Source organism: Pipistrellus kuhlii, unplaced genomic scaffold, assembly GCF_014108245.1.
Source record: "Pipistrellus kuhlii isolate mPipKuh1 unplaced genomic scaffold, mPipKuh1.p scaffold_m20_p_93, whole genome shotgun sequence".
NCBI lineage: Eukaryota > Metazoa > Chordata > Mammalia > Chiroptera > Vespertilionidae > Pipistrellus > Pipistrellus kuhlii.
The window spans coordinates 758771-784486 of NW_023425599.1; the positions used below are offsets into that span (position 1 = coordinate 758771).

At 40.2% G+C, this 25716-nt stretch overlaps 1 protein-coding gene across 7 annotated transcripts in view; it reads left to right on the plus strand.

Annotated features, from left to right (window-relative positions):
- The window catches only part of PPP4R2 (protein phosphatase 4 regulatory subunit 2), a 64403-nt gene that overhangs the window by 32890 nt on the left and 5797 nt on the right, over positions 1–25716 (plus strand). For 6 of the 7 annotated variants that reach the window (XM_036428839.2, XM_045578264.1, XM_036428837.2 and 3 more), the window contains one exon: positions 25434–25527. The exons of the other annotated variant lie outside the window; for it this stretch is intronic. In XM_036428839.2, the coding sequence (XP_036284732.1) occupies positions 25434–25527 (94 nt within the window). Of the gene's footprint in view, positions 1–25433; positions 25528–25716 lie in introns of those variants that run through there. 7 annotated transcript variants of the gene reach the window in all.

The following is a 25716-nucleotide window of genomic DNA, read 5'->3' on the forward strand; positions in this document are numbered from 1 at the left end:
CACACTTTAATCGTGAAATGACCAGAATAGGCCAGAAGACACGGCAAAGTAATTTTGCTTCATGATGATGCACTGTTACACATTTCAAAACCAGTCAAAGACACCTTAAAAGATCTTGCCTGGGAAGTTTTATCCCTCCACTGTATTTACCAGATCTTGCTCCTTCAGATTACCACTGTTCTGATCCATAGCGCACACACTTTTTGAGTAGCACCTCAAAACGTACGAAGAAGTGGAACATTGGGTCTCTGAATGGTTTGCCTTAAAACAAGAAAAGTTCTATTGGGACGATATCCACAGATTACCTGGAAGATGGGGAAATGCATAGCTAGCGATGAATGTTACTTTGAATAAAGCACTTTTGATGTTCCTCTTGAAATTACCGTGTTTTCTTTGATTACAAAAGCCACATTATGAACAGGTATGCCTGGCATTAATGGGAGGCTGACTGTCATGAGCCTTCTTGTCCTGGGAGGCATTTTTCCATTAATTTTGAGATCTGTAGAGTTTGAACAAACTTCTAGGGAAAACTGTCCTTACATGCAAACCAGTCCTTCTGGGAGCCAGATGTGGTGGTGTCCCTGTAGGACAGTTTTACATGATAAAGGAAATTTTTCCTCAGGCAACACCGCAGAGTCTTAGTCCCCTAAGAATACCTGAGCAAGGGCCACCAAGAGCTTACCAGACACCTCCAGAACCTGAATGCTTTTCAAGGTGTGGGCCCTCCCTCAGACCCTTTCTTAGGCTGAACCCATTTCATTGTGCCCTGCCCTTTCCCCTGGGGCTCCCTCTGGCTTCTCTGGTATCAGCTGCACTAAATGTCCCCTGGCACCCATCTCTGCACTCTGGATTTGGGGATCTGAGCAGCTATTGTCCCATTGGCTGTTCAGGTTGGGGAAGCAAAGTGTCTTCTCTCTGAGCTAAAGAGAGTTTAGTCTCATTTGATCAGCAAAGATTTTTTTTCATACTCTTAGTAAGCAATCCAATTAAAAGCAGCAACCTATTTCGTTTTCCTTTCCCTCAGTTATCTCAACCTTTATCCAACTTGAGGATTTTCTAAGAACAGTTCAAATAAAGTCATGGCCTACTGCTTAAAGCAAGGAGGCCCAGAATTCCAGAAGTCTCACCCAGTTTACCCGATGTGAAGCAGGGAACTGGTGGGCACAGTGAACCCTTACTTTTACCTGCAGGGTTGTCCTTCAGAATCCTGTCGACTATGTCAAATAAATGTTGACCTAAACATTCAAACTTTTAGAGAATTTCTATGAGTTTGAGTCAAACTGACAACATATGCTTGGAACAAAGATCTCAAATGCTCCCTGTACTACCTTAATGGATGGATATCAGAGGCTTTCAGACTTGAAATGGGTATAATAATCAAACAGGAAATATTTTAATGGGTCCTTCCTTTTTGCATTTTATATTTAGTGTTATAAATCATACTTTGTATATAACTTACACATGAGATGTCACATTAAGAAAACACAAAAATTAACAATTTATGTTAAGTATTTTGTTTTAGTGACTTAAAAAAAATATTTTGGGAGTTCCCCTCTTTTTTCCCAAGTAACCATTTTTAGCCCTATATAAAATAATGCACTTGAAAAGATACTCTCACTATAATAAAACTGATACTTTAAAAATGTTGCTGTGTCTCATTCTGTGTCATTTTAAATACTTTCCAGGGCAGTATTTTTAGAGTTTTCATATATATATGTGGTGGTGTCCCTGTAGGACAGTTTTACATGATAAAGGAAATTATATATATATATATATATATATATATATATATATATATATATATATATTTTTTTTTTTTACAGAGAGGAAGAGAGAGGGATAGAGAGTTAGAAACATCGATGAGAGAGAATCATCGATCAGCTGCCTCTTGCACACCCCCACTGGAATGTGCCCACAACATATGTGCTCTTGACCGGAATCGAACCTGAGACCCTTCAGTCTGCAGGCCGATGCTCTATCCACTAAGCCAAAACGGCCTCAGCTAGGGTTTTCTTAATTGAAGGGGAGAGTAGTATTTGTGAAGTTGAATTGTTCATTATTTAGTTTGGCATTAACAATTTAGAGTGTGGAATGACAATACCAAATTTAGTGAATTGTGGGTAGGTTAACTATAAATTTATATTAGGGACAGATTTTATTTGAAGGGATTTCACTTGTGAGTATTTTTATTTAGCATAATAGTCTCTCCTTCAGCCATTTTATCGCATGTGATTTCCAATAGATAGTGTAATTCAGTATTCCATGTTCCTTTAAGTTTTAGGAGTTTTGTCTAAAATACCAAATCCTTATGCTTTGATGCCAGGTCTGTTCCTAAAATATTTTATTGGGGGAATGGAGGAAAATTACAGCTTTGAGTTCCATTAATGATAGTTGACCTTGAGGATTTAGGATGGGAAAGACTTATTTTCAGTGTGTACTCTGCTGTACTGTTGAAGGTTATTTAACCATCTATACTCATAATAGCCTTGGTGGTCATCATGCCCTCATGTAGTCACAAGATGGCCGCAGGCACAGTGGAGGCAGGGCCTGGCAGCAGCTCTGCAAAGTAAGGCCTGGGGCTTCTGCAGCTCTGGGCGGAGTGGAGGAGACCGGTCCTGGCATCTCTGCTGCCTCACATGGAGCAAGCAGGTTGTGGTAGGGGAGGGCCGTTGGGGGCCATCTGGCCAGCAGGGATGGACTGTTGCGGGCAATCAGGTCAGCAGGGTGGGGGGCCGTAAGGGGTGACCAGGCCAGTGGGGAGGAGGGTGTATTTGGGGGCAACCAGCCTGGCAGGGAAGGGAGTTAGGGCGATTAGGCCAGCATGGGGGAGTGCTGTGAAAGGGTGGTTAGACCAGTGGGGGGTGGGGGGCAGTTATGGGCAACCAGGTGATGGGGGGAAGTAGTTGGGGGGGACCAGGCCAGCAGAGGGTGCAGTAAGGGGTGACCAGGCCAGCAGGGGAAGGGGGCAACTAACGACCAGGCTGGCAGGGAGGGGGCAGTTTGGGGCAACCTGGCTGGCAGCGGCGGGCTACCCTGTTTCCCCGAAAATAAGACAGTGTCTTATATTAATTTTTGCTCCCAAAGATGTGCTAGGTCTTATTTTCAGGGGATGTCTTATTTTTCCATGAAGGAGAATATGGTACACATTTATTGTTAAATGAAAGGAAATTTATTACCTGTATACGGTAGTACGGTAGTTGTCAACACAAACCAGACAAACTGTGAATCCTACAGTATCAAGAATTTACTCATTTATTCAGTGATAATCATGTCATCATCTTCAGGAACATCATCATAACAATCCAATTTCCGAATTTCCTGGTGAATTTCTTGTGACTCCATTTCTTTCAGAATCAGTGGACCAACTCTCATGTTTAGCCTTGGGGGGCCTTATTTTCGGAGGATGTCTTCTTTTCGCGAAAACACGGTAGTTAGGGGTGACCAGATCAGCACACAGAAGCAGTGGGGGACAATCAGGCTGGTGGGGGTGGGGTGGGGAGGCAGTTAGGCATGGCCAGGCCAGCAGGCAGGTGAGCCATTAGGAGCCAGTGGTCCAGGATTGTGAGAAGGATGTCCCCCAAGGAGTCCTGGATTGGAGAGAGTTCAGGCTGGGCCTTGAGGGAGACTTCCCCTTCCCCATGCACTAATTTCATGCACTGGGCCTTTAGTCCTAATAAAGAGGGAATATGCTAATTAGAAGATGCAGCACCCAGTTCTCTTAGCCCTGTAACCATCCAGGGCTGGCCCGAGGTGTAGGCAAGCCTCAGATGGTGTCTGCTCAGCCACCCAGGTCTGGTCTGAGGTACAACCAAATGATTGAACAAACAGGCTGCATGGGGCAACCTGGCCAGCAGGGGGTTTATTGAGGGACTACCAAATGACTGAACAAGCAGGCTGTGTAGGGTGAGTAGGCCAGCAGGGGGTTAGTGAGGGATGACCCAAATGATTGAATAAACAGGCTGTGTGGGGCAAACAGGCCAGCAGTTGAGGTAGTAAGAGGTGATCAGGCCAGCAATGTGGGGGTGGGGGGGATGCAGTTGGGGGCAACCAGGTTGGCAAGGAGGGGACAGTTGGGGGCGACCTAGCTGGCAGCTGGAAGCTGTTAGGGGTGACCAGGCAGGCGGGTGGGTGAGTGATTAGGAGCCAGCAGTTAAGGATTGTGAGAGGAATGTCCTGGATTGGAGAGGGTGCAGGCTGGGCTGAGGGGACATTGCTCCCCCCTCCCCCCTTTGCACAAATTTTGTGCATTGGGCCTCTAGTATAAATATATATAAAAGCCTAAGTGACCTTTAAAACAAATGACTGTTCTACCAGTCACTGTGACACACACACACCACCAGGGGGCAGACACTCAGTGCAGGAGCTGCCCCCTGGTGGCCAGTGTGCTCCCACAGCCAACCTGCTGTTCCCTCACACCCCCATAGATCTAGGCCAAGGGACTTAAGCATGAATTCATGCACCGAGTCTCTATTATACATATATTATTGATGCTACTTTTTTTATGCACATACCCACAAGAAGTCACATAGTGTTTATTAGAAATATGTTGCATAAGATTTACTACTGATTGAAATGTGTTCAAGATAAGAGTGCTTTGGGGTGTTTATAATAGTGCATAGGCAAATAGATATTAGACATTAAGGTGTTTCATCTTTTCAGTAAATTATAGCTACCATTTTTTTACTTTCTTTTTTAATTTTCTGAGGATATTTTTTTCTTTGTCTTTTAGAGAGAATAGGAGGGAAAGGAGGGAGGGGGAAGAGCGAGAAACATCTACCTGAGAAAAACACATCAGTTGGTTGTGCCCTTGAGTGGGAATTGAACCTGGGACCCTTCAGTCAATGGGCAGACACACAAACCAACCAGGGTTATGGCTACTATTTAAACATAAGAGTTAAGGTGAAACTGGTCAAATTATACCACTGCTTTGTGAATGTTAAGTTAATTTATTTGTGATTCTGAATTAGTAATACCACTTTCAATTCTTTCAAATTAAATTGGACCAGACATTGATATATGTAGACTATTAAATAAATCTAAATGGATTTGTTAATCTGTGAAACAGTTAACTGACCTACTTTCAAAAATGACTTGAATGATCACCAAAGACCTAAGCATACTTTTAAAATATTTTTCATCTTTGAACTTTAATTTTTAGATTGTACATTTATGAATGTACATTTATGAATTATTTTCTGATCAAGCATAATCCAATGTTTATTAGTGATTTGTTAATATTTTTTTAAATTTACCCCTTTTGTCTGTACTATAATATCATATATTGGTACATTAAAACATGTCCATATCTTTCAACTTTATTTTCATGTTTTGAATATAAATTGTTTAAACAGTGAACACTCCCTCTTCCTTCCCCATTCTCCAAAAAGGCTGCCTTTGAGATAAATCTCTCCCTCCTTTTTTTCCTTCTTCCCCCTTCTGCCTTATCAGTTCCAGGATGATTTACACTGTGTGTACATACTCTGGTTGAGGAGAAGAGGCATTAAAAACTCCCCTCTCTTTCCTGCATTCTTTGGTTAGTGAGAAGAAACATTTGTTTTCAGTATAAGGTTTTGCAGCAAGCTCGCCTACATGTTTGGCCTTGTTTAATTTCTTTGTGTCTCAGTTTCTCTATTCCTCATGCATGCCCTGGAATTTTCCTAGCTTCTCACTATCCTGTAACAACAGGAGTATCTAAAAGAATCAAAGGAGGACTTTGTTAGATGCTAGTTGTGTTTTCCTTTGGGAAGAGCTTTGATAATCTCAATATCTGTACATTTACAGCTCTGTCTTGTTTGTCTGTTTGTTTTTAAATGGCTGCATTATTTTCTATTATATGAACAGGTTATAATTCATTTGCTCTTTTCCCTTTGGTGGCAACTGTTTAATTTTTGGCTGTTATCAGTACTTATAACGAGCATCCTGGTACACACCTTCTTGTATTGATAAATGTCATGTATTGATTATAAATACAGATTTATTGTTGCCTTTTTAAAATTTGTAGAAATGGAATTGCTAGGTCATATTATATGTACACTTAAAATTTTCATTGATACTTCCAAATTGACCTCATAAATGAAGGTTTCCATGTGTACATGAGTGCAGATAGTGGAATTCTTCCTTATTTTGGGGTATATGTGCATGGATTTGTTTTTTTAGATTGCAGGTGAAATTGAACATCTTTTTATGTTCTTATTAACTCCTATGAATTTGTTTTATATATTTTTTTTATTATCTTTTGGTTGATTTTCTAATAGGCAAGTTCATCTTGTTTTACTTTTGTTTTTAATTAGTAAAAACTGCATGGTTTTAGTAAGTGCTACATGGTTTTTGGACATGAAAAATATTACCAATTTTTAAAAATAACTTTTGTATGTTGTCATCTTAAAATTTTCCCACTTTGAAGTGGAAATTGTCTATTCACATGTTTGTTTGATTTCCTGAACTGTAATACAAGTATTGAAGGAATAAAGGCGGCACGCACATTTCTATATCTGTATTTGGTTTGATGAGGCATGTTAAATAGACTTAATGGGGCATGTTAAATAGAATTACAGGGTTGAATGTTTAGTTAGGTCCTTTTAATTTAGTTCTTTTCAGATTACTTTTGAACTTTAAGATTTTATAAGAGAAGATAGATTATAGTTATTCTCCAGAACTGAAATTATTATTTTTTTTTTAGGAGAGAAGGCACTAAAAATTAAAATAAAACTAGAAACTTAATGGGACGGTCAATTAAAACATATTTGTTGCCCTTTTATGCCCTCTGTTTGGTATTATAATAAACAAGAAGAGTACCGTATTTTTCGGACCATAAGACACACTTTTTTCCCCCCAGAAGTGGGGGGGAAAAATCCCTGCGTCTTATGGTCCAAATATAGCCTACACATATACTTTAAAAAAAAAAGTTTTTTTACTTGCCCGGCTCTGTGTGGTTTCTGTGTGCTTGCCCAGCTCTAAAATGGTTCTAAATGCTGCTGTTTACTTTACAGGGTTGATTACATGTGTTTATGACTGTGATGTTGGGTTTTAATGCACATTAAATATTTTAGGACACTGTTTCAGAATCTTTTTTTTCTTCATTTCCCTTCTCTAAAAACTGGTGCGTCTTATGGTCCGGTGCGTCTTATGGTCAGAAAAATACGGTATATGGACTTGAATTCTATTAAACCAGGGCCATTTTTTAAAATCCTCCTCTTATCATGGACACTGTGAATATAATTTAGAAACTCCTAGTTTTGAGGGGTAGAGGAAATGTAACATATTTCTAGAGGTTTTAAAAAATTGTTTTCTGAATTATTGAGAAAGAAAGGATTAATGAATGGAAACGTAAGTCAATTAAGTCTTGTCTCTCCTTTGACAATAATGTTAGTCCTACAACCTCTCTAAAATAAGCAGGAAGAAAAATAAATAAATATGTATCTACACTAATAAAAGAGAAAAATGCTAATTGACTGTACCTTCGCTATGCCCACAAGCCAATCAGCAAGTATCCAAATTAACTCAACAAAGATGGTGGTTAATTTGCATACTCTGAGGGAGGGAGAAGTGAAGACTGAAGACAGCATAGAAGGAATAGGGAGGGAAGGCAGAAAGCAAGCAGGCTGTGGTAGGGAAAGAGTGGCGGAAAAGTGCAGGGCGGCAGCAGAAGGGAAAGCATGGGGCAGCAGTGGCGGGAGGGAAAGCGTGGGGTGGAGGGCAGAGACAGCGGGAGGGAAGAGAAAGCGCCAGGCGTCTGCAGGAGGGAAAGTGTGTAGGGTTGGGGCAGCAGAGGCGGGCAGAAAAGTGGGGGATGGAGGGCAGAGGCGGCAGGGAAAGCACGTGGCGGGGGAGGGGGGGGATGATGGTGTTGGTGGGAGGGAAGCCCTGTTCTTGCAGGAATCTTCCTGCAACAGGCTTCTAGTCTAACCTAATAATATACTAATGTGCAAATTAACCATCACTCTGCTGCTCAAACCACACCCATCACCCACACCCACCAGCCAGTCAGAGCAAGTATGCAAATTAACCCAACAAGGATGGCAGCTAATTTGCATACGTGGAGGGAGGGAGAAGTGAAGACTGAAGACAGCATAGATGGAAGAGGGAGGGAAAGTGGAAAGCAGGAAAAGCACTGGCAGTAAGGTGTGCAGCTGCCGCACGCTTGGCCACGGAGGCAGATGGAGGCATCGGGGCAGTGGGTCGGATGGGTGCATTGGGGAACACGGCAGCGGGCAGCGGCCCCAGAGGCACGCGACAGCGGGCGTGGCACTGCCTGCCACAGCGGGAGAGTTGGGGGAGCAAGAGAGGTGGCAGTGGCAGGAGGGAAGCCCGCTGGAAGTCTTGCAGGCATATTCCTGCAACAGGTGCCTAAATGTATAAGCCCAGTGACCAGAACAGCAGAACGACCTGTGGCTATGGCGTACACTGCAGCAGCCAACTAGCCTGATCCAGGTCCTGATCAGTCCCTAATACCCCGATCGGGGGCAGGGCTGGCTGCCAACCACCTGTGGCCCCTCCCCCCTGCTGGTCAGTTGTTCACGACCCCGACAATAAGCAGGAAGTTTTATTATTTTGGGTAGTTGACTAAAATATATTGTGGCTATGCAAGGGGGGTCTGGATAAAGGACAGAACCATCTGATACCTAAAAACCTTTGGTACATCATCTCTAAGGCAGGCATAGTCATAACTAAGGTGCTTTCATCTTCTGGCATGATAGTCTTTCCAACTTTTAAATTTCTTCTCTAAAGTTATTCTAATATACATGATTAATGAGATTTTGCTTAGTCTATTATGTGTATGCACACACACAGACATTTCTTGTAAGTTGCTGCACTTCAAAACCTCTTTCCACGTCTTTTAAGTCACGTGAGATTTTTATACTCTTAGGTCTGCCTTTTAGATATAAATCACTTCATATTTTATTTTTGTTTGCTTTACAGTTTAAGATTATTCTAGCCTTCTTTGTTACTTTGTTCTCTTACTTACCTGACCTATTAGTACTTACTGGATTTTCTGCTGGTTGGTTGGTTTGGAAAAATAGAGTTTTTGTACTTTTAAAAGTATTTGTGTCATTGCTGGTTGAACATATTTATTCTAGTAGTTCAAATGTGTTTATTTACTTTTTCTTCACTCCCTTTCATTCTATTTAGCATAACTAATTGCTAATCAGATTAATTTAGTAACCTCCCCTCCTTACCCTACTCCCCTCCCCCAAGAAAATGTTGTCTCATGGAAATATGGTCTGAGGTGATGCTCTCTCTAATAAAAAATTTTAAATTGAAAGGTAGGAATTAGCAGAAATCTAATGAATTTTTTCTTGACAACTTTATTTGATGCAAGTTAAATAAAGTTTGGGCTTTTGATACTAATACTACTGTGGGCTTTTGATTAAAAGTATTGAAAATTGCTAGAGATTTATTTTGGGATGGGAAAAGGTACAGTATTAGTTTATTTACCCTTATTGCAAGAGACTGCTTCTTTACTTTCTTAATTAAAAAAAAATACATACTTATTGATTTCAGAGAGAAAGAGGGAAAAAGAGATAAAAACATCAGTGATAGAGAATCATTGATTGGCTGCCTTCTGCAAGCCCCCTATTGAAGACTGAGTGTACAGCCCAGGCATGTGACCTTGACAGGAATCAAACCTGGGACCCTTCAGTCCACAGACACTATCCATTGAGCCAAACTGCTAGGGCTATTTTCTTCATTTTTTATACTTAGCATTTCACAATAACATCTTAATAAATTTCAGAATTTCTGGAGTTTGGTTTAAGGTATAAAATCCTTCTATATAATAAATGGTTAATATGCATATTGTCCCCATCACTGGGAGTTTGACTAGAGTTCGACCAGGGGGTGGGCCCTGCCCTATTGACCCTAATTGGGGTGGGCCGGCTGAACCCCACCTGTGCATGAATTCATGCACCAGGCCTCTAGTATATGTATATGAATATTGATATATGTGTATATTTTATCCACATGTTAACGTCCGAGTATAGAACCTATTGCTTTCAAGCATGTCAAACTCTGTTCCCAGGTCGTGAGTGTGACATGCTTGCAGTTTAATGTTGCAGAAAACCAGTGACATTTCTGTCTTTTGTGGGAACTTCAGAGGAAACAAAACTGAACCCATTCAGCCTTTAAAAATTATGAGATATTTAACTTAGTTTCCACCTAAATAGTGTTAACTAAAGCACAAAAGTGAATTGGCTATTTTAGCTTTTTTCTTAAATAAGATGTTTGATTTAATGATTATCTCCTTAGCCTTTTACACTGCTGGCCTGTTATATTTTGTATTTATCTTTTTTTAAAAAAATTTGTTTTTATTGACTTAAAGAGGATTGGAGAGGAATAGAGATATAAAAACATCTACGACTGAGAAACAGCTGCCTCCTGCATACCCTCTTACTGAAGATGGAACCTGAAACCCAGGCACGTGTCCTAACAGGGAATCAAACTGTGCCCTCTTGGTTCCTGGGTCAAACTTAACCAATGAGTCACACCTGCTGGGCTGTATTTATCTTTTTCGTGAAGAAAGTTGCTTATAAACATAGAGATGATATGTATATACACATAGTTAATTATCTGAATTTGTTTTTCTTAGACTTCAAGTCAAATGCATATTTGTTTTTTTATATTTTTATTTTATTTTTTGTTTAATCTTTATTGTTGAGAGTATTAGAGATTTCTTCCATTGCCCTGCTACCCCATTCCTGTCCCACCCCAGGCCTTCACCACCCTACTGTCTGTGTCCATTGGTAAGATCTTTGGTTAATCTCTTCCTGTCCCTGCCTCTTCCCTTCCTTCTGAGATTCGTCAGTCTGTTCCATGAATCCATGCTTCTGATTCTGTTTTATTCACCAGTTTATTTTGTCCATTAGATTTCTTGTTCATTTTTATTTTTAGATTCATTTGTTAATAAATATCTATTTGCTGCCATTTTTTTTTCACTTTTTTTTCTTTTTGATTAAGGTATTACATATGTGTCCTTATTCTCCCATTGTTCCCACCACCACCACCACCCTTCCCTGCCTCCCACTCCTGCTCATGCCCTCACCCTCCTGGTGTCTGTGTCCATTGGTTATGCTTATAAGCAGACATACAAGTCCTTTGGTTGATCTCTCCTCTTTACCCCCACTTTCCCCTACCTTCTCTCTGAGGTTTGATCATCTGATCGATGCTTTTCTGTCTCTGGATCTGTTTCTGTTCATTGGTTTATGTTCATTATATTCCATAAATGAGTGAGATTATGTGATATTTATTTTTCTCTGACTGACTTATTTCGCTTAGCATAATGCTCTCTAGTTCCATCCATGCTGCTAGGATTTCTTTTTTTCATTTTCTATTGCAGTATAGTGTTCCATTGTATAGATGTACCACAGTTTTTTAATCCTCTTATCTGCTGATGAGCACTTAGGCTGTTTCCAAATCTTCGCTATGGTGAATTGTACTGCTATGAACATAGGGGTGCATATATCCTTTCTGATTGGTGTTTCTAGTTTCTTGGGATATATTCCTAGAAGGGGGATCACTGGGTCAAATGGCAGTTCCATTTTCAGTTTTTTGAGGAAACTCCAGTGTTTTCCACAGTGGCTGCACCAGTTTGCATTCCCCCTCGCAGTGCACGAGGGTTCCTTTTTCTCTGCATCTTAGCCAGGACTTGCCATTTTTTGATTTGTTGATATGACAGTCATTCTTACAGGTGTGAGATGGTACCACATTGTTGTTTTGATTTGCATCTTTTAAAATTATATGTATATATATATATATTTCAGAGAGGAAGGGGGAGAGAAAGAGATAGAGACATCAGTTGATGTATATTCAGGAGAGAGAATCATTGATTAGCTGCTTCCTCCACACCCCCTCACTGGATATGGAGCCCACAACCCAGTGGTGTGCCCTTTTAAGTTGTATGAGTTCTCTAAATGTTGGAGATAACATTGTCAAATATGTTCTCCCATACAGTGGGCTTTCTTCTTGTTTTGTTGATGGTTTCTTTCACTGTGCTGAAGCTTTTTATTTTGATGTACCGTAGTCCCATTTATTTACTTTCTCTTTTGATTTTCATTGCCATAGAAGCAGTATTTGTAGAAATTGCTTTGATATATGCCTGAGATTTTGCTGCCTGTGGAGTCCTGTAATATTTTTATGTTTTCTCATCTTACGTTTAAGTCCTATATCCATTTTGAGTTTATTTTTGTGTATGGTGTAAGTTGGTGGTCTAGTTTCTTTTTTCTTTTCCTTTTTTTTTTTTTTTTTTTGCATGTATCTGTCCAATTTCCCAACACCATTTATTGAAGAGACTTTTTTTTTAATTGATTTTTTTACAGAGAGGAAGGAGAGGGATAGAGAGTTAGAAACATCGATGAGAGAATCATCTATCAGCTGCCTAGGGGATGTGCCCGCAACCAAGGTACATGCCCTTGACCAGAATTGAACCTGGGACTGACCTTTCAGTCCACAGGCCGACACTCTCCACTGAGCCAAACTGATTTCGGCTATTGAAGAGACTTTTGATTCCATTGTATGCTCTTGCCTTCTTCATCAAATATTAATTTAGCATAGTGGTTTGGGTCGATTTCTGGGTTCTCTGTTCTATTCCATTGGTCTATATGTCTGTTCTTGTGTCAGTACCAGGCAGTTTTGAGAACAGTAGCTTTGTAATACAGCTTGAAATCTGGTATTGAGATCCCTCCTATTTTATTTTTCTTTTGCAGGATTGCTGCAGCTATTCAGGGTCTTTTTATTCCAGATGAATTTTTGGAGAGTTCTTTTCTAGGTCTGTGAAATATGCAGTTGGTATTTTAATGGGGAGTGCATTCAATCTATAGATTGCTTTGGGTAGTATGGACATTTTAATGATGTTGATTCTACCAGTCCATGAACATGATATGTTCTTCCATTTGTTTATGTCTTCCTCTATCTCTTTTTTCATTGTCTTTTAGTTTTCTGAGTATAGGTCTTTTACCTCCTTAGTTAAGTTTATTCCAAGGTATCTTAATTTTTTTGGTGTGATGGTAAGTGGGATTGTTTTTGTTTTCTTTAATCTCTCTTTTCTGTAAGTTTACTATTGGTGTGTAAAAATGCCATACATTTCTTGGTGTTCATTTTGTATCCTACATTGCTGAATTCATTTATTAAGTCTAATAATTTTTTGATGGAGTCTTATGGTTTTCTGTGTACAGTATCATGTCATCTGGGAATAATGACAGTTTTACATCTTTTCAGTGTGGATACCTTTTATTTCTTCTTGTCTAATTGCTATGGCTAGCACTTCCAGTACTATGTCATACAGGAGTGGTGAAAATGGACATCCCTTTCTAGTTCCTGTTAGGTGAAATGGTTTTAGTTTCTGCCCATGAGTATGATGTTAGCTGCAGATTGTATAAGGAAGGCTTTTATTATGTTGATGTATGATCCCTTTATTCCAATTTTGCTTAGGTTTTTTTTTTATCAAGAAAGGGATTGGATTTTGTCAAATACTTTTTATGAATTGATTATGACTATGATTTTTATCTCTCATTGGTAATGGTGTTTGATCTTGCTGATGTACTGCTGGATCCGATTTGTTAGAATTTTGAGGATTTTGGCATCTATGTTCATGGGGGATATTGGCCTGTAATTCTCTTTCATTGTGTTTTTATCAGTTTTGGTATTAGGGTAATGTTGGCTTCATAGAATGCGCTTAGAAGTGTTCTTTTCTCTTGAATTTTTTTGGAATAGTCTGAGGAGGATAGGTTTTAGTTCTTCTTTGAATGTTTCGTAAAACTCACCTGTGAAGCTGTCCATCCAGCTCAGGTCGTTCTTTTGCTGGACGCTTTTTTGATGACTGCTTCAATTTCCTCCATAGTTATTAGCCTATTGAGATTTTTAGATTCTTCCTGATTGAGTTTTGGACAATTGTATTTTTTTTTTAGGAATATGTCCATTTCTTCTCTGTTGGACAGTTTGTTGGAGTAGAGGTCTTCATAGTTTTTTTTTTTTTTTTTTTACAATCCTTTGTAATTCTGTGGGGTATGTTGTTATTTCACCTCTTTCATTTCTGATTTTGTTTATTTGGGTCCTCTCTCTTTGCTTCTTGGTGAGCCTGGCTAAAGGTTCATCAATCTTGTTTATTCTTTCAAAGAACCAGCTCTTGGTTTTGTTGATCTTTTATAGTTTCTTTGATCTCTATGTCATTTATCTCCACTCTAATCTTAATTATTTCCTTTCTTCTGCTCACTCTGGGCTTTTCTCTTTTAATTCTTTAAATTGCATAATTACATGGTTTATTACCAATTTATCTTGTTTTCTTGAGGTAGGCCTGTGGAGCTATAAACATCCCTCTCAGGACTGCTTTTACTGTGCCCCATAGATATTGGATTGTTGTGTTTTCATTGTCATTCATTTCTAGAATATTTTTAATTTCTTCTTTGATCTCTTTGGTAACCCAATCATTGTTTAATAGCATGCTATTCAGCTTTCAAGTGTTTGAATTTTTTTGAATGTTTTTATTGTAGTTTATTTCTAATACAGTGGTGCCTCACACAACGAACTTAATTCGTTCCAGGAGCAAGTTTGTTATGCGAAAAGTTCGTTATGTGAAACGCGTTTTCCCATAACAATACAGTACATGTTAAAAAAAATAATTCGTTCTGTAGCATAAAATATGCTAAGATGACATAAAAAAAGATAAATTTTTTGTTATTATTTTTATTTAGATACATCTAAAAACATAATTTTTTTTTTTAAAAAAAACACATTTTTTTAATTTTAAGACAGACTAAGTAGAGTCTACCGAATCTTGCACATCTTCATCCATTTTCTGCTTTTTGGCCGATGGTTTCATGAAAAACCTGTCCAAAGTCGTTTGTTTTTCTCTTTTCTCCAACATCTGCCGGAAATAACGGACAAGAGTATCGGAGTAAAGATCGTTGATCCTGTTTGCTTCAGCTGAATCCGGATAGTGGGCATTGGTAAACTCCTGAACTGCTTTCCATTTGACCAGGATGTTCTTGATGTCAGCAGTTGGGATTGGTTGATTGTTTGATTGTTGCTCCTCGTTATCAGATGACGCTTCCCTTTGAGCATTGTCCTGTTGCTGGACCAGAAGTGCTTGGAGCTCTTCAGTTGTCAGCTCTTCTTCGTGTTCCTCAATAAGCTCCTCTACATCCTCTTCCTCTACCTCTAATTCCAACCTTTGGGCCACTGTGATGATGTCCTTCACCACTTCTGTGTCATCAACTACTGTACTGCTTCTTCCTGGGTCCACGAAGGCACAAGCATCTTCCAAGCAGAAATGAGGGTCCTTTGTGACACTTCTTCCCAGGCCTTCTGTATAAGTCGTATTGCCATAAGGACATCAAATTTCTCCTTCCAAAACTTTCGGACAGTCATATTGTCTCCACCAAACTCGCATTCTTCAAACACCTTATTAAAGAGGGCTCTAGTGTAGAGTTTTTTAAAGTTCGCAATAACTTGCTGATCCATTGGCTGAAGAATGGATGTGGTGTTTGGTGTCAAATACTGCACCTTGATAAAAGGATAATTTTCCTGCAATATTTCCTCTAGGTCTTTTGGGTGAGAAGGGGCATTGTCAAGTAGTATCAGAAGGGCTTTGAGCGGCAGTTCTTTTTCCAGCAAGAATTTCTTCACGGCAGGAGCAAAGGTTTCCAGAATCCATTCGTTGAAGATAACTTGGGTCACCCAGGCTTTTTGATTGGACTTCCAATGAACGGGCAGTTTGGACTTAATAACGTTATTTTTCTTGAAAATTCTTGGATTTTCAGAGTGATAAACCAATAGAGGTTTGATCTTGAGGTCTCCGCTGGCATTAGACGAAAACATAAGGGTAAGTCTGTCCTTCATGGCTTTGTGTCCTGGCAATTTCTTCTCTTTTGTAATGAAGGTTCTGCTCGGCATTCTTTTCCAGAAAAGACCCGTTTCATCGGCATTGAACACTTGTTGTGGGCAGTATCCTTCATCCTTAATACATTTTTGAAAGTTAATAGAGAACTTTTCTGCTTCTTTCTTGTCAGCACTGCCAGCCTCACCATGCATAGTAACGCTGTGGATTCCACACCTTTTCTTAAATCTAAAAAACCACCCCCTGCTGGCTTTGAATTCTTCTTCATTATCTTGATTGCTGCTACTTCCAGGGACGTTTTTCTTTAGATCGTCATAAATTCTCTTGGCTTTGTGACAGATAATATCTTGGGTTGTTACGTCACCTTTCACCTGCCTGTCCTTAATCCAAATCGCTAATAGCCTCTCCATTTCCTCGTGGATTGAAGACCTATGTTTTTCATGAAATAGTTTTGATACTCCTTTGGCTACTTTGGCTGATTTGATTGCATCCTTATTTGTCAAAATGGTGAAAATGGTGGTCTTGCTGAGGCCAAATTCTTTGACGAGGTCACACTGTTTTACCCCACATTCACTCCTTCTAATTATTTCCTGTTTCATTTCAACAGAAATCACCTTCCTGCTTTTTTTAGAAGCCATGATATAAAAAAAATATTGAGTTTAACTTAAAAGGACGACTGCCGTGATACGTGCGTGATTTAATTCGTAATGAAGAACGATTGCCGCGATACGTGCTTAAGTTAAGCGCAGTGACTAACGACTGCCTGCAGTGCCTGCGCGGAAGGATGCAATACATCGGCAGCGATCGTGGAAGCTCGGGCGAAGCAGTCGTGGAAGCTCGGGCGACTTCGTTGTGTGAAACGAAGTTCGTTGTATGAATCATGAAATGAAGTTCGTTGTGTGCAGCGTTCGCTGTGCGAGGCGTTCTTTATGCGAGGCACCACTGTATTATGCCATTGTGATCTGAGAGGATACTTGATATGATTTCAATCTTCTTGAATTTGGAGAGATTTTGCCCGTGACAAGTATGGGGGTCTATTCGTGGCTTTGGGGTAAAATGTTCTATAGGTATTAAGTCCATCTGATCTAGTGAGTCATTTATGATTGCTGTTTCTTTGTTTGTTTTTGTCTAGACGATTTATCCAGTGATGCCTGTGGTGTATTAAAGTCCTCTAGTATGATTGTATTGTTCTTGATCTCTTCCTCGATATCTTTGAGGAGTTTATAAATGTATTTGGGTGCTTCTGTATTGGATGCATAAATGTTTTCCAGAGTTATATCCTCTTGTTGTATCGATCCCTTTAGTATTATGAAGTGGCCATCTTTATCTCTTGTTATGGTCTTCACTTTGAGGTCTATTTTGTCCGACATAAGTGTTGCTATCGCAGCTTTTTTTTTTCCCATTTGCCCCTGGAAGATAGTATTTTATCCCTTCACTTTCAGTCGGTGTGAGTTCCTTGTTTAAAGGTGAGTCTCTTGTAGACAGCATATGTATGGGTCATGTTTTCTTATCAATTCAGCCACTTGATTTATTTTGATTGGATCATTCAGTCCAGTTACATTTAAAGTTATTATTGATAGGTACTTGTTTGTAGCCATTTTATTTTTTGTGCCTGTGTTTCTTCTTCTCTTTTTATTCTTTTTATACCAGTTCATTTAGCATTTCCTGTATTGCTAGCTTGGTGATGATAAACTCCCTTAGCCTATTTTTATTTCCCCTTCCATTTGAATGATAGCCTTGCTGGATAGAGTATTCTTGAATTCAGTCTCTTGCTTTGCATCACTTTGTATATTCCCTTCCTTTCCGTTCTTGTGTCTTTCTGTTGAGAAATCATTTGATAATTTCATGGGAGATTCCTTGTAAGTAACTTTCTGTCTCTCTTGCATCCTTTAAGATTCTCTCTTTGTTCTTAACGTTAGCCATTGTAATTACAACGTGTCTTGGTGTGGGTCTTTTGGGCTTCATCTCTTTTGACGGGGACTCTGTGAGCTTGTGTAATTTGTTTCTTCCCCAACTCAGGGAATTTTTCTGACATTCAAATAGGTGTTCTAACACTTGCTCCTCCTCTTGTCTTTCTAACACCCCTGCTATATATTAATACTATGTTGCTTCGTTTCATGTTGTCCCAAAACTCCCTCAGGCTGTCCTCCTGTGTTTTGATTTTTTTCTCCAGTTGCAGTTCAGAGTGGGTGTTTTGCTTCCCTGGCTTCTAATTTGATAATTTGGTCCTCTGCTTCTCCTAGTCTATTTTTGAAAGCTTCCATGGAGGTTTTTATTTTAGCATTATCACACTTTATTTCTTCCTGATTCTTATGTTCATTGTTGATTTTCTCATCCATCTGGCTTATGGATTTTATGACTCTTCATTCTGAATTCTTTTTCTGATAAATTGCATGCCTCAATTTCATTTAAATTCTTTTTGGTGATTCCTTCATTTATTTCCTTTGGGGTGTTTTTTTCTTTTGTCTCCCCATTTTTGCTGTCTCTTTCGGTCCCTAGGCTACCTGCTTGGTGTTCAAGGGTTGAGGCCCCTCTCAGTCCAATGGTTGTGGACTCACTAGCCTCTGGGCCTGGGTCTGCCTTTGGTTAACACCTTTGTGTGTGTGTGTGTGTGTGTGTGTGTGTGTGTGTGTGTGTGTGTGTCTAAGTTGTACCCCTTTCTCCCACAGTTCTGGTCCCTTAATTTTCCATTTCTTGAGGTTGATGGGGGCACGTGCATAGCATCTTTAGTGTGCAACTCTCTGTAAGAGCCCAGAGCCCTCTGACATGCAGTTGGCTGTGCTCGTCCAGCCTCTAAGGCAGGATGGTATCGTAAGTCCCTCTGGTAGTGCACTTGCAGCATGGACCTGTGACCTGTGATTTGGCACACCAGTTGGCGCCAGCAGCTCTGACCTGGGCTGTGGGTACGGCATGCACCAGCCAAAGACTCTTTCTGTGCTGATAGCAGAGCACCCACTGGCTCAAGTTCTATCTCAGCCAGATGCGTAGCACACACTGGGCTGCAGCTCTGTCTTTGTTGGGGTGCCACCGAGCATGCTCAGTCTATGCTGGTGGCTGGGCGCACTTAGTCTATGCCAGAGGTGGAATGCTTGCCCTTCAAGGGCTCTGCCTAAGCTGGAGGTAGAGGGCAAAGCTGGCAGTGGAGCGCACTTTGGCTGAGCCAGAGGCAGGGGACTTGCCCTTCACAGGCTTTGCCTAAGTTGGCGGAGCACAAAGCTCATGACAGAGCACATTTAGTTTTGCGCAAGGGGTACGGTCCTCGCTCTGTGAGAGCTCTGTCTGGACTGTTGGTGAGCGTGCTTTGTGTAAGGGTCTGCACACTTGCCTGGCTAGGGTTCCATTTGAGCAGGGCTGGAGGACACACCAGGCTGAGGTTCTGTGTTGGTGTCAAGGATTGAGCAGGGAGTGGGGGACCATAGCTTGCACTCACAGAGCGAGGACCTGAAGCATGGTATCCTGGGATGCTGGGTTTGGGCTCTAAATAGGAAGCTCAGCTTCGGAGGTCTGTCTGATCTCTCCCACTAAAGACGTCTGGGGCACAGTGGTGGTTCCACATGGGTTATGGCTGGCAAGTGGCTCCCTGCCCAGGTCTGAGGGTGCTGCCCCAGGTCAGTCTGGATGTTGGTGGGGCAGCACTTTTGGCCTCCTTTGTTCCCCTCTACAAGATGGCATGCTTTCCAAGTCACAGCCGAACTGGCGTGGGGATGCCAGTGGCGATAGCAAGGGCTCCTCATCCAGGCAAGCTCAAATCTGCCAGTCCCTGGCACTCCTGAGATATTTATATGTCCTCCCTCACTCATCCATGCATACACCACACACATCCACACATGCTCTTCTCACTTCTTTACTCTGTCACACTCTCTCCCTGCTGTCCTGTTGGCAACCATTTTCAGGATCTCCTGTTGCCATTTTATTGTTGTCTAGAAGCCCGGTGCATGAAAATTCATGCACTGGCCGGGGGTTGGGTCCCTCAGCCCGGCCTGTCCCTTCTCCCTCTCTAGGAGCCCTTAGGGGCGGAAGGCAACCCTGCAATCAGGGGAAGGTGATGCCCATCGCACCTCTGCTGCCTCTACGAGCAGTGCAAGCCTCAGCCAGCCCTCATAGGTTTGAGAGACACTGTCACTAGCTGCAGCTTATTTGAGAGATTTTAGCAAAGTCTGAAGCCTAAGCCAGGAGAGGCCATTCATATGGAAAAGCTGCTGCAAACAGCTTGGGTGGGGCGGATTCTCAGGGAATTGCCAGGGCCAAGATTCAGATATGGCTGCCAGTCAGCCTTGTGACAGGGAAGGTCCCAGCACAGGAACAGTGACCCCTACAAGCACCCTCAGTCTGGGAGAAAGCCACCTCTAAGTTCCTACCCTAATGCCAGATAATCTAGACCCTCCCCTATGTAATGGAGATCAGAGGAAGTGTGTCTGAGTAAGTTCGTGTGCTGGCCTTTTAAGAGCAGAACCTAAGGTCTTCAGCAGCTTCCCTGAGTGTCCCTGAGCCCCAATCTCTGCTGGTTTTTACAGCTAGTCCATAGTTTATAGGGCTTTCTCTTGCCAACTCTGGAACACTGGGCTGGGGTCTGGTTTGGGGCTGGGACCCATTGCTCCTCCCAGTTCTGGAACTCTGGGCTGGGTCCCCTTGCTCCTCACACACAGCCTCTACTGGGACTGTCTCCCTCCTGATCTAAAAAAATGTCACACATGGGTGTTGGGCCAGCCCTAACCAAGCTTCCACCTCTCCTATCAATCTTAATGTGCTTTTTTCTTTGCTTCTCTAGTTGTAGGACTTCATTCAGTCAGATTTTAGGCAGTTCTGAATGTAGTTTTTAAATTTTTAAAAAAAATTTTAATTTTTATTTTTTAAAATATATTTTATTGATTTTTTACAGAGAAGAAGGGAGAGGGATAGAGAGCTAGAAACGTCGATGAGAGAGGAACATCGACCAGCTGTCTCTTGCACCTGACGGGAATCGAACCTGGGACCATTCAGTCCACAGACCGACGCTCTACCACTGAGCCAAACCAGTTTCAGCAGTTTTTTAAAATTTTTTTTTTATACTAGAGGCCCGGTGCATGAATTTGTGCATGGGTGGGGTCTGGCTGGCCTGCCCCATGGGGTCAGAGGGAGGGGCTGAAGGCAGTTGGCCTGCTGGCCCCACTCCTGGATGAGGGGACAATTTGCATATTAGCCTTTTATTATATAGGACATATTTTTATTGATTTCAGAGAGGAACGGGGAGAGAGAGAGAGAGAGAGAGAGAGAGAGAGAGAGAGAGAGAGAGAGACGGAGACATGATGACAGGGAATCATATTTGGCTGCCTCCTGTACGCCCCTTACTGGGAATAGAACCTGCATCCTGGGCATGTGCCCTTGACCAGAATCGAACCTGAGACTCTTTAGTCCACAGGCCAATGCTCTATTCACTGATCCAAACCAGCTAGGGATAGTTTTAATTTTGATGTGGTTGTGAGCGGCTGCTACCCTGTTTCCATGAAAATAAGACAGTGTCTTATATTAATTTTTTCTCCCAAAGTTGTGCTAGGTTTTATTTTCAGGGGATGTCTTATCTTTCCATGCGCTAGGTCTTATTTTCGGAGGATGTCTTATTTTCGGGGAAACATGATAGTACAGGTGTTTATCTATGCTGCCATTTTGGTTGTCCTTTCTAAATCTGAAGTGCAATTTTAAAGATAAGAAATTGCTCCTTTAGACCTTAGCCATATTGTTTAAAATTAAAAAAAAAAATAGCATTAGGTTGCTGACTTATGCTTAGATGTCTTTATGTTCAGTAGCATTTCTTGGTATTTTTCTTAAATACTGGAAAAAAATTCCATCTTACAATGTGGGCAGAATAAAGGTGATACATTACAAAGTAAACTGAATGCATTATTTTTTAAAATAACCCAAAATATTATTTCTATTAAGTTATTTATTTTACTGTCTACGTTTTCTAATGAACATCTTTCCCCCCTTAACCAAATTTAGGGATTCTGTTTCATGTTTTTCATTGAAAGTGAGTCACGTCCTTTTCCTTTTTGGCACATGTATCTGAATTTAGTTTAGTGAACTTTATTGGGAAGAGCCTTAATATTTTCAGGAGATAAATTATTTTTTGTACTATGTCTAATAGAAGAGTAACAGAAACCAAACCTTTCTTGTAGTTGGACCAAACATTCATTTTTGGATTTGTCTGGTTTATTCTTATGCCTCCTTTCAAAGACCTACCTCAAATTAAATGTTCCCACGTTCATGCTTACTTCCCTGGCATGCATTTTATTCTATTTTCATTGCACTGATACACAATATTATTACCTTTTATTATTGTAATTATTTACATGTTTGTCTTCATGGCTAGTAAGTTTTTCCAGCATATAATAGGCTCTCCTATTTATTTGAAAATACTAACTATGTAAAAACACGTTTTAGTGTAGTTGTCAGTTTTACAATGTTAAAATTTCCAATTGATTCTGTTATTTAAAGTAAATAATATATTATCCTGTTCAAGTGAGGAAGTGTTGTATGACATTTTAGTGCCATCTCTTGGGCATTTGATAAAATGACTTTAAAGGCTTCTGTAAATGTCTGTGAATGAAAACTAATTTTGCCGACATTGCTGTGCAAACATAATGTACCTTTTCCTCCTGAAAGCAGTAATGATAATCACCTACACATGAATTGTTCATAATTGACTGCAGTTTTAATTATCTTCCTAAAGAAAGCCAAACATTTAGTGTAAATGTTGTTAAATGGGAAGCTTAAATAGATACTAAATTTTTTTATTTAATAAATCTTTATTATTTAGATTATTACAATTGTTCCTCTTTTTTCCCCTCATAGCTCCCCTCCACCTGGTTCCCTTACCTCTCCTCTCCCCCTACTGTCCTCATCCATAGGTGTATGATTTTTGTCCAGTCTCTTATTGCACCCCTCTCACCCTGAGAATTGTAAGTCCCACACCCCTTACTATGCCCTTGATTCTATTATAGTCACCAGTTTATTCTGTTCATCAGATTTTTAATTCACTTGATTTTTAGAGTCACTTGTTGATAGCTATGTATTTGTTGTTCATAATTTTTATCTTTTTATTCCTCTTCTTAAAAAATACCTTTCAGCATTTTATATAATATTGGTTTGGTGGTGGTGAACTTCTTTAGCTTTTTCTTATCTGTGAAGCTCTTTATCTGACCTTCAATTCTGAATGATAGCTTTGCTGGGTAGAGTAATCTTGGTTGTGGGTTCTTGCTATTCATCACTCTTCATATTTCTTGCCACTCCCATCTGGCCTGCATAGTTTCTGTTGAGAAATCAGCTGACAATCCTTTGGGTGCTCCCTTGTAGGTAAGTTTTTTTCTCTTGCTGCTTTTAATATTCTCTGTATTTTGCTCTTGTTGTGGTCCTCCTTGGATTCCTCATGTTTGGGTTCTGTGCACTTCCTGGACTTGTAAGTCTATTTCTTTCACCAGGTGGGGGAAGTTTCCTGGCATTATTTCTTCAAATAGATTTTCAATATTTTGCTCTTTCTCTCCTGGCACCCCCATAATTCTGATGTTGATATGCTTGAAATTGTTCCAGAGGCTTCTCACACTATCTTCATATTTTTTATTCTTTTTTCTTTTTTGCTTTTCCAGTTGAGTGTTTTTTGCTTCTTTGTATTTCAAATCTTTGACTTGTTTCTTGTAGTCATCTAGTCTGCTGTTAGGTCTCTGTATAATGTTTTTTATTTCAGTTAGTGTATGTTTAATTTCTAGTTGGTCTTTTTCATATCCTTGAGGGTCTCGCTAAATTTATTGGCCTTTTCTAGGAAATTCTTGAAAAACCTTATAACTGGTTTTGAACTTTAGATCCAGACCTTTACTTTACTCCTTTTCTTTCATTTGTGATCTGTTTCTTTGTCTCTGCATTTTCTCTTCTTCCCTGTGTTGATAGAGTGGCTTTGTGTGATAGGTGTCCTATAGGGCCTAGTGGATCAGCCTCCCCAGTTACCTGAGGTGGACACTCTTGATGCACCCCTTTGTGGGCTGTGCACACAGCTTTGTTGTAGTTATTCCTTGATTGTTGTTGGTATCACTGGGAGGAATTGACCTCCAGGCCAATTGGCTGTGAAGATCAGCTGTGTCTATGCCTGGAGAACTTCTGTGTTGGATACAGCCTTATGAGATAAGACTTGCAAAATTGCAAAAGCCTCTGTGCCCAACTGGATAGGGCGGAGTCTCAGGGCTGAGCAGACAGTCTTGGCTTCCCGTCAGCCCTGCCCTATGAGGCCCCTGGGTCTCAGTAACCCTCAGTAATTGCTGCAAGCACCTTTGAGAGAAAACTGCCCTCGAGTTTCGCCTGCTGCCTGACAGTCCAGTTTCTCCCCGATTGAGTCTGAGTTCCCAGAGTCTCCCTTGGAACTGGAGTTCAGCAAATTCAGGAGCTTCTGTCTCGCGCTTGAGTAAGGATCCACACACTCAATTGCCCGCCCTCTCCGCATGCGCATCTCTATACCTCAGCCTTTTGCAGCTCCTTTGAGTTTCAATGTGTTTATCTCCTTCTAGTTGTAGAATTTCTACTCAGCCAGCTTTCCTGTTGTACTAGATGGTGGTGTCGGTTTTGTCTTTTAGTTGTAGTTTTGAAATTGTGCGAGGTAGCATTTTAGGTGTTTACCTATGCCGCCATCTTGGTTTCACCCGATATTAATTTTTTAAAGCTTATTTTAATTTAAAAAAAAAGTATTAGCTTTTGATGTATGAAAGAATTTTACTTTGAGGAAATACATTATCTGTTTAAATATTTACCAGTTAAGGATTTAAAATTCTTAACACGGAATGCTTTTTTGTTTATTTTTTGTTAATAGATAACCTTTTAATTACAGTATCACTGTGAGACATTTATTGAGAAAATAACAGGTGTGGTGATGATGTGTGTGTTTAAGATTGGAGAGTAGTGATCTAGAAGAAGGGCTGAGATTCAGGTATATTGCAATACTCTGAAATCATGTAATATACTTAAGATGTATCTACCATGTTTCTCTGAAAATAAGACATTCTCCAAAAATAAGACCTAGTGCATGTAAAGATAAAACATCCCCTGAAAATAAGACCTAGCGCAACTTTGGGAGAAAAAATATAAGAAACTATCTTATTTTCGGGGAAACAGGGTATCTATATGCACAAGCCTAAGCGACTGTTACAATGGGATAGCCGGCTAAGTAGCCATGATGTGCTCTGACCACCAGGGGATAGGTGCTTAATGCAGGAGCTGCCCCCTGGTGTGTTTTCCCTTGGCCAACATCCCAGGAAACTCCACCCATGCCTTAATTTTAATTGAATGAGGAAAAAATTTTGAGTTGAAACAAATTTTTTCTCGCTCAGTTTTTAAACTTCCTGTTAATTTTGGATATTCTGTATTGCTTTTTAAGACAAGGAAGGGAAAATTGTATTTTGTTTTTGTTTTGGGGTGGTTTTTTTTGTAAACAAAAAGGTGTGCCTATTGTTTTGCCTGTTTTTAAATGAGTCATTCATTCCCCTATTGTAGCATTTTATTTTATAGTTTAACACATGCTTGACTAGATAAAAAGTGAGACTGATAATATTTCTAATTAACTATCTCATTATAAAATTATATTCTTTTGCAGTATCCCTTTTACTATTCAGCGGCTATGTGAATTGCTTACAGATCCAAGGAGAAATTATACAGGAACAGACAAATTTCTCAGAGGAGTAGAGAAGGTATGTATTTTGTTATTGAAATTATATTAAACTGTAACATAATAGATTTCAGAAAAACGCATTGAGTAAGAATTGTAGTCACCTTTTCTTGAAATAAGTTTCTCAACCTACTTGAAATTTTTCCCAAATTATTGTTTGAATTGTCAGAGTTTCAGAGAGAGTTAATAGAGGGGCAGAGGAAGGCTTATG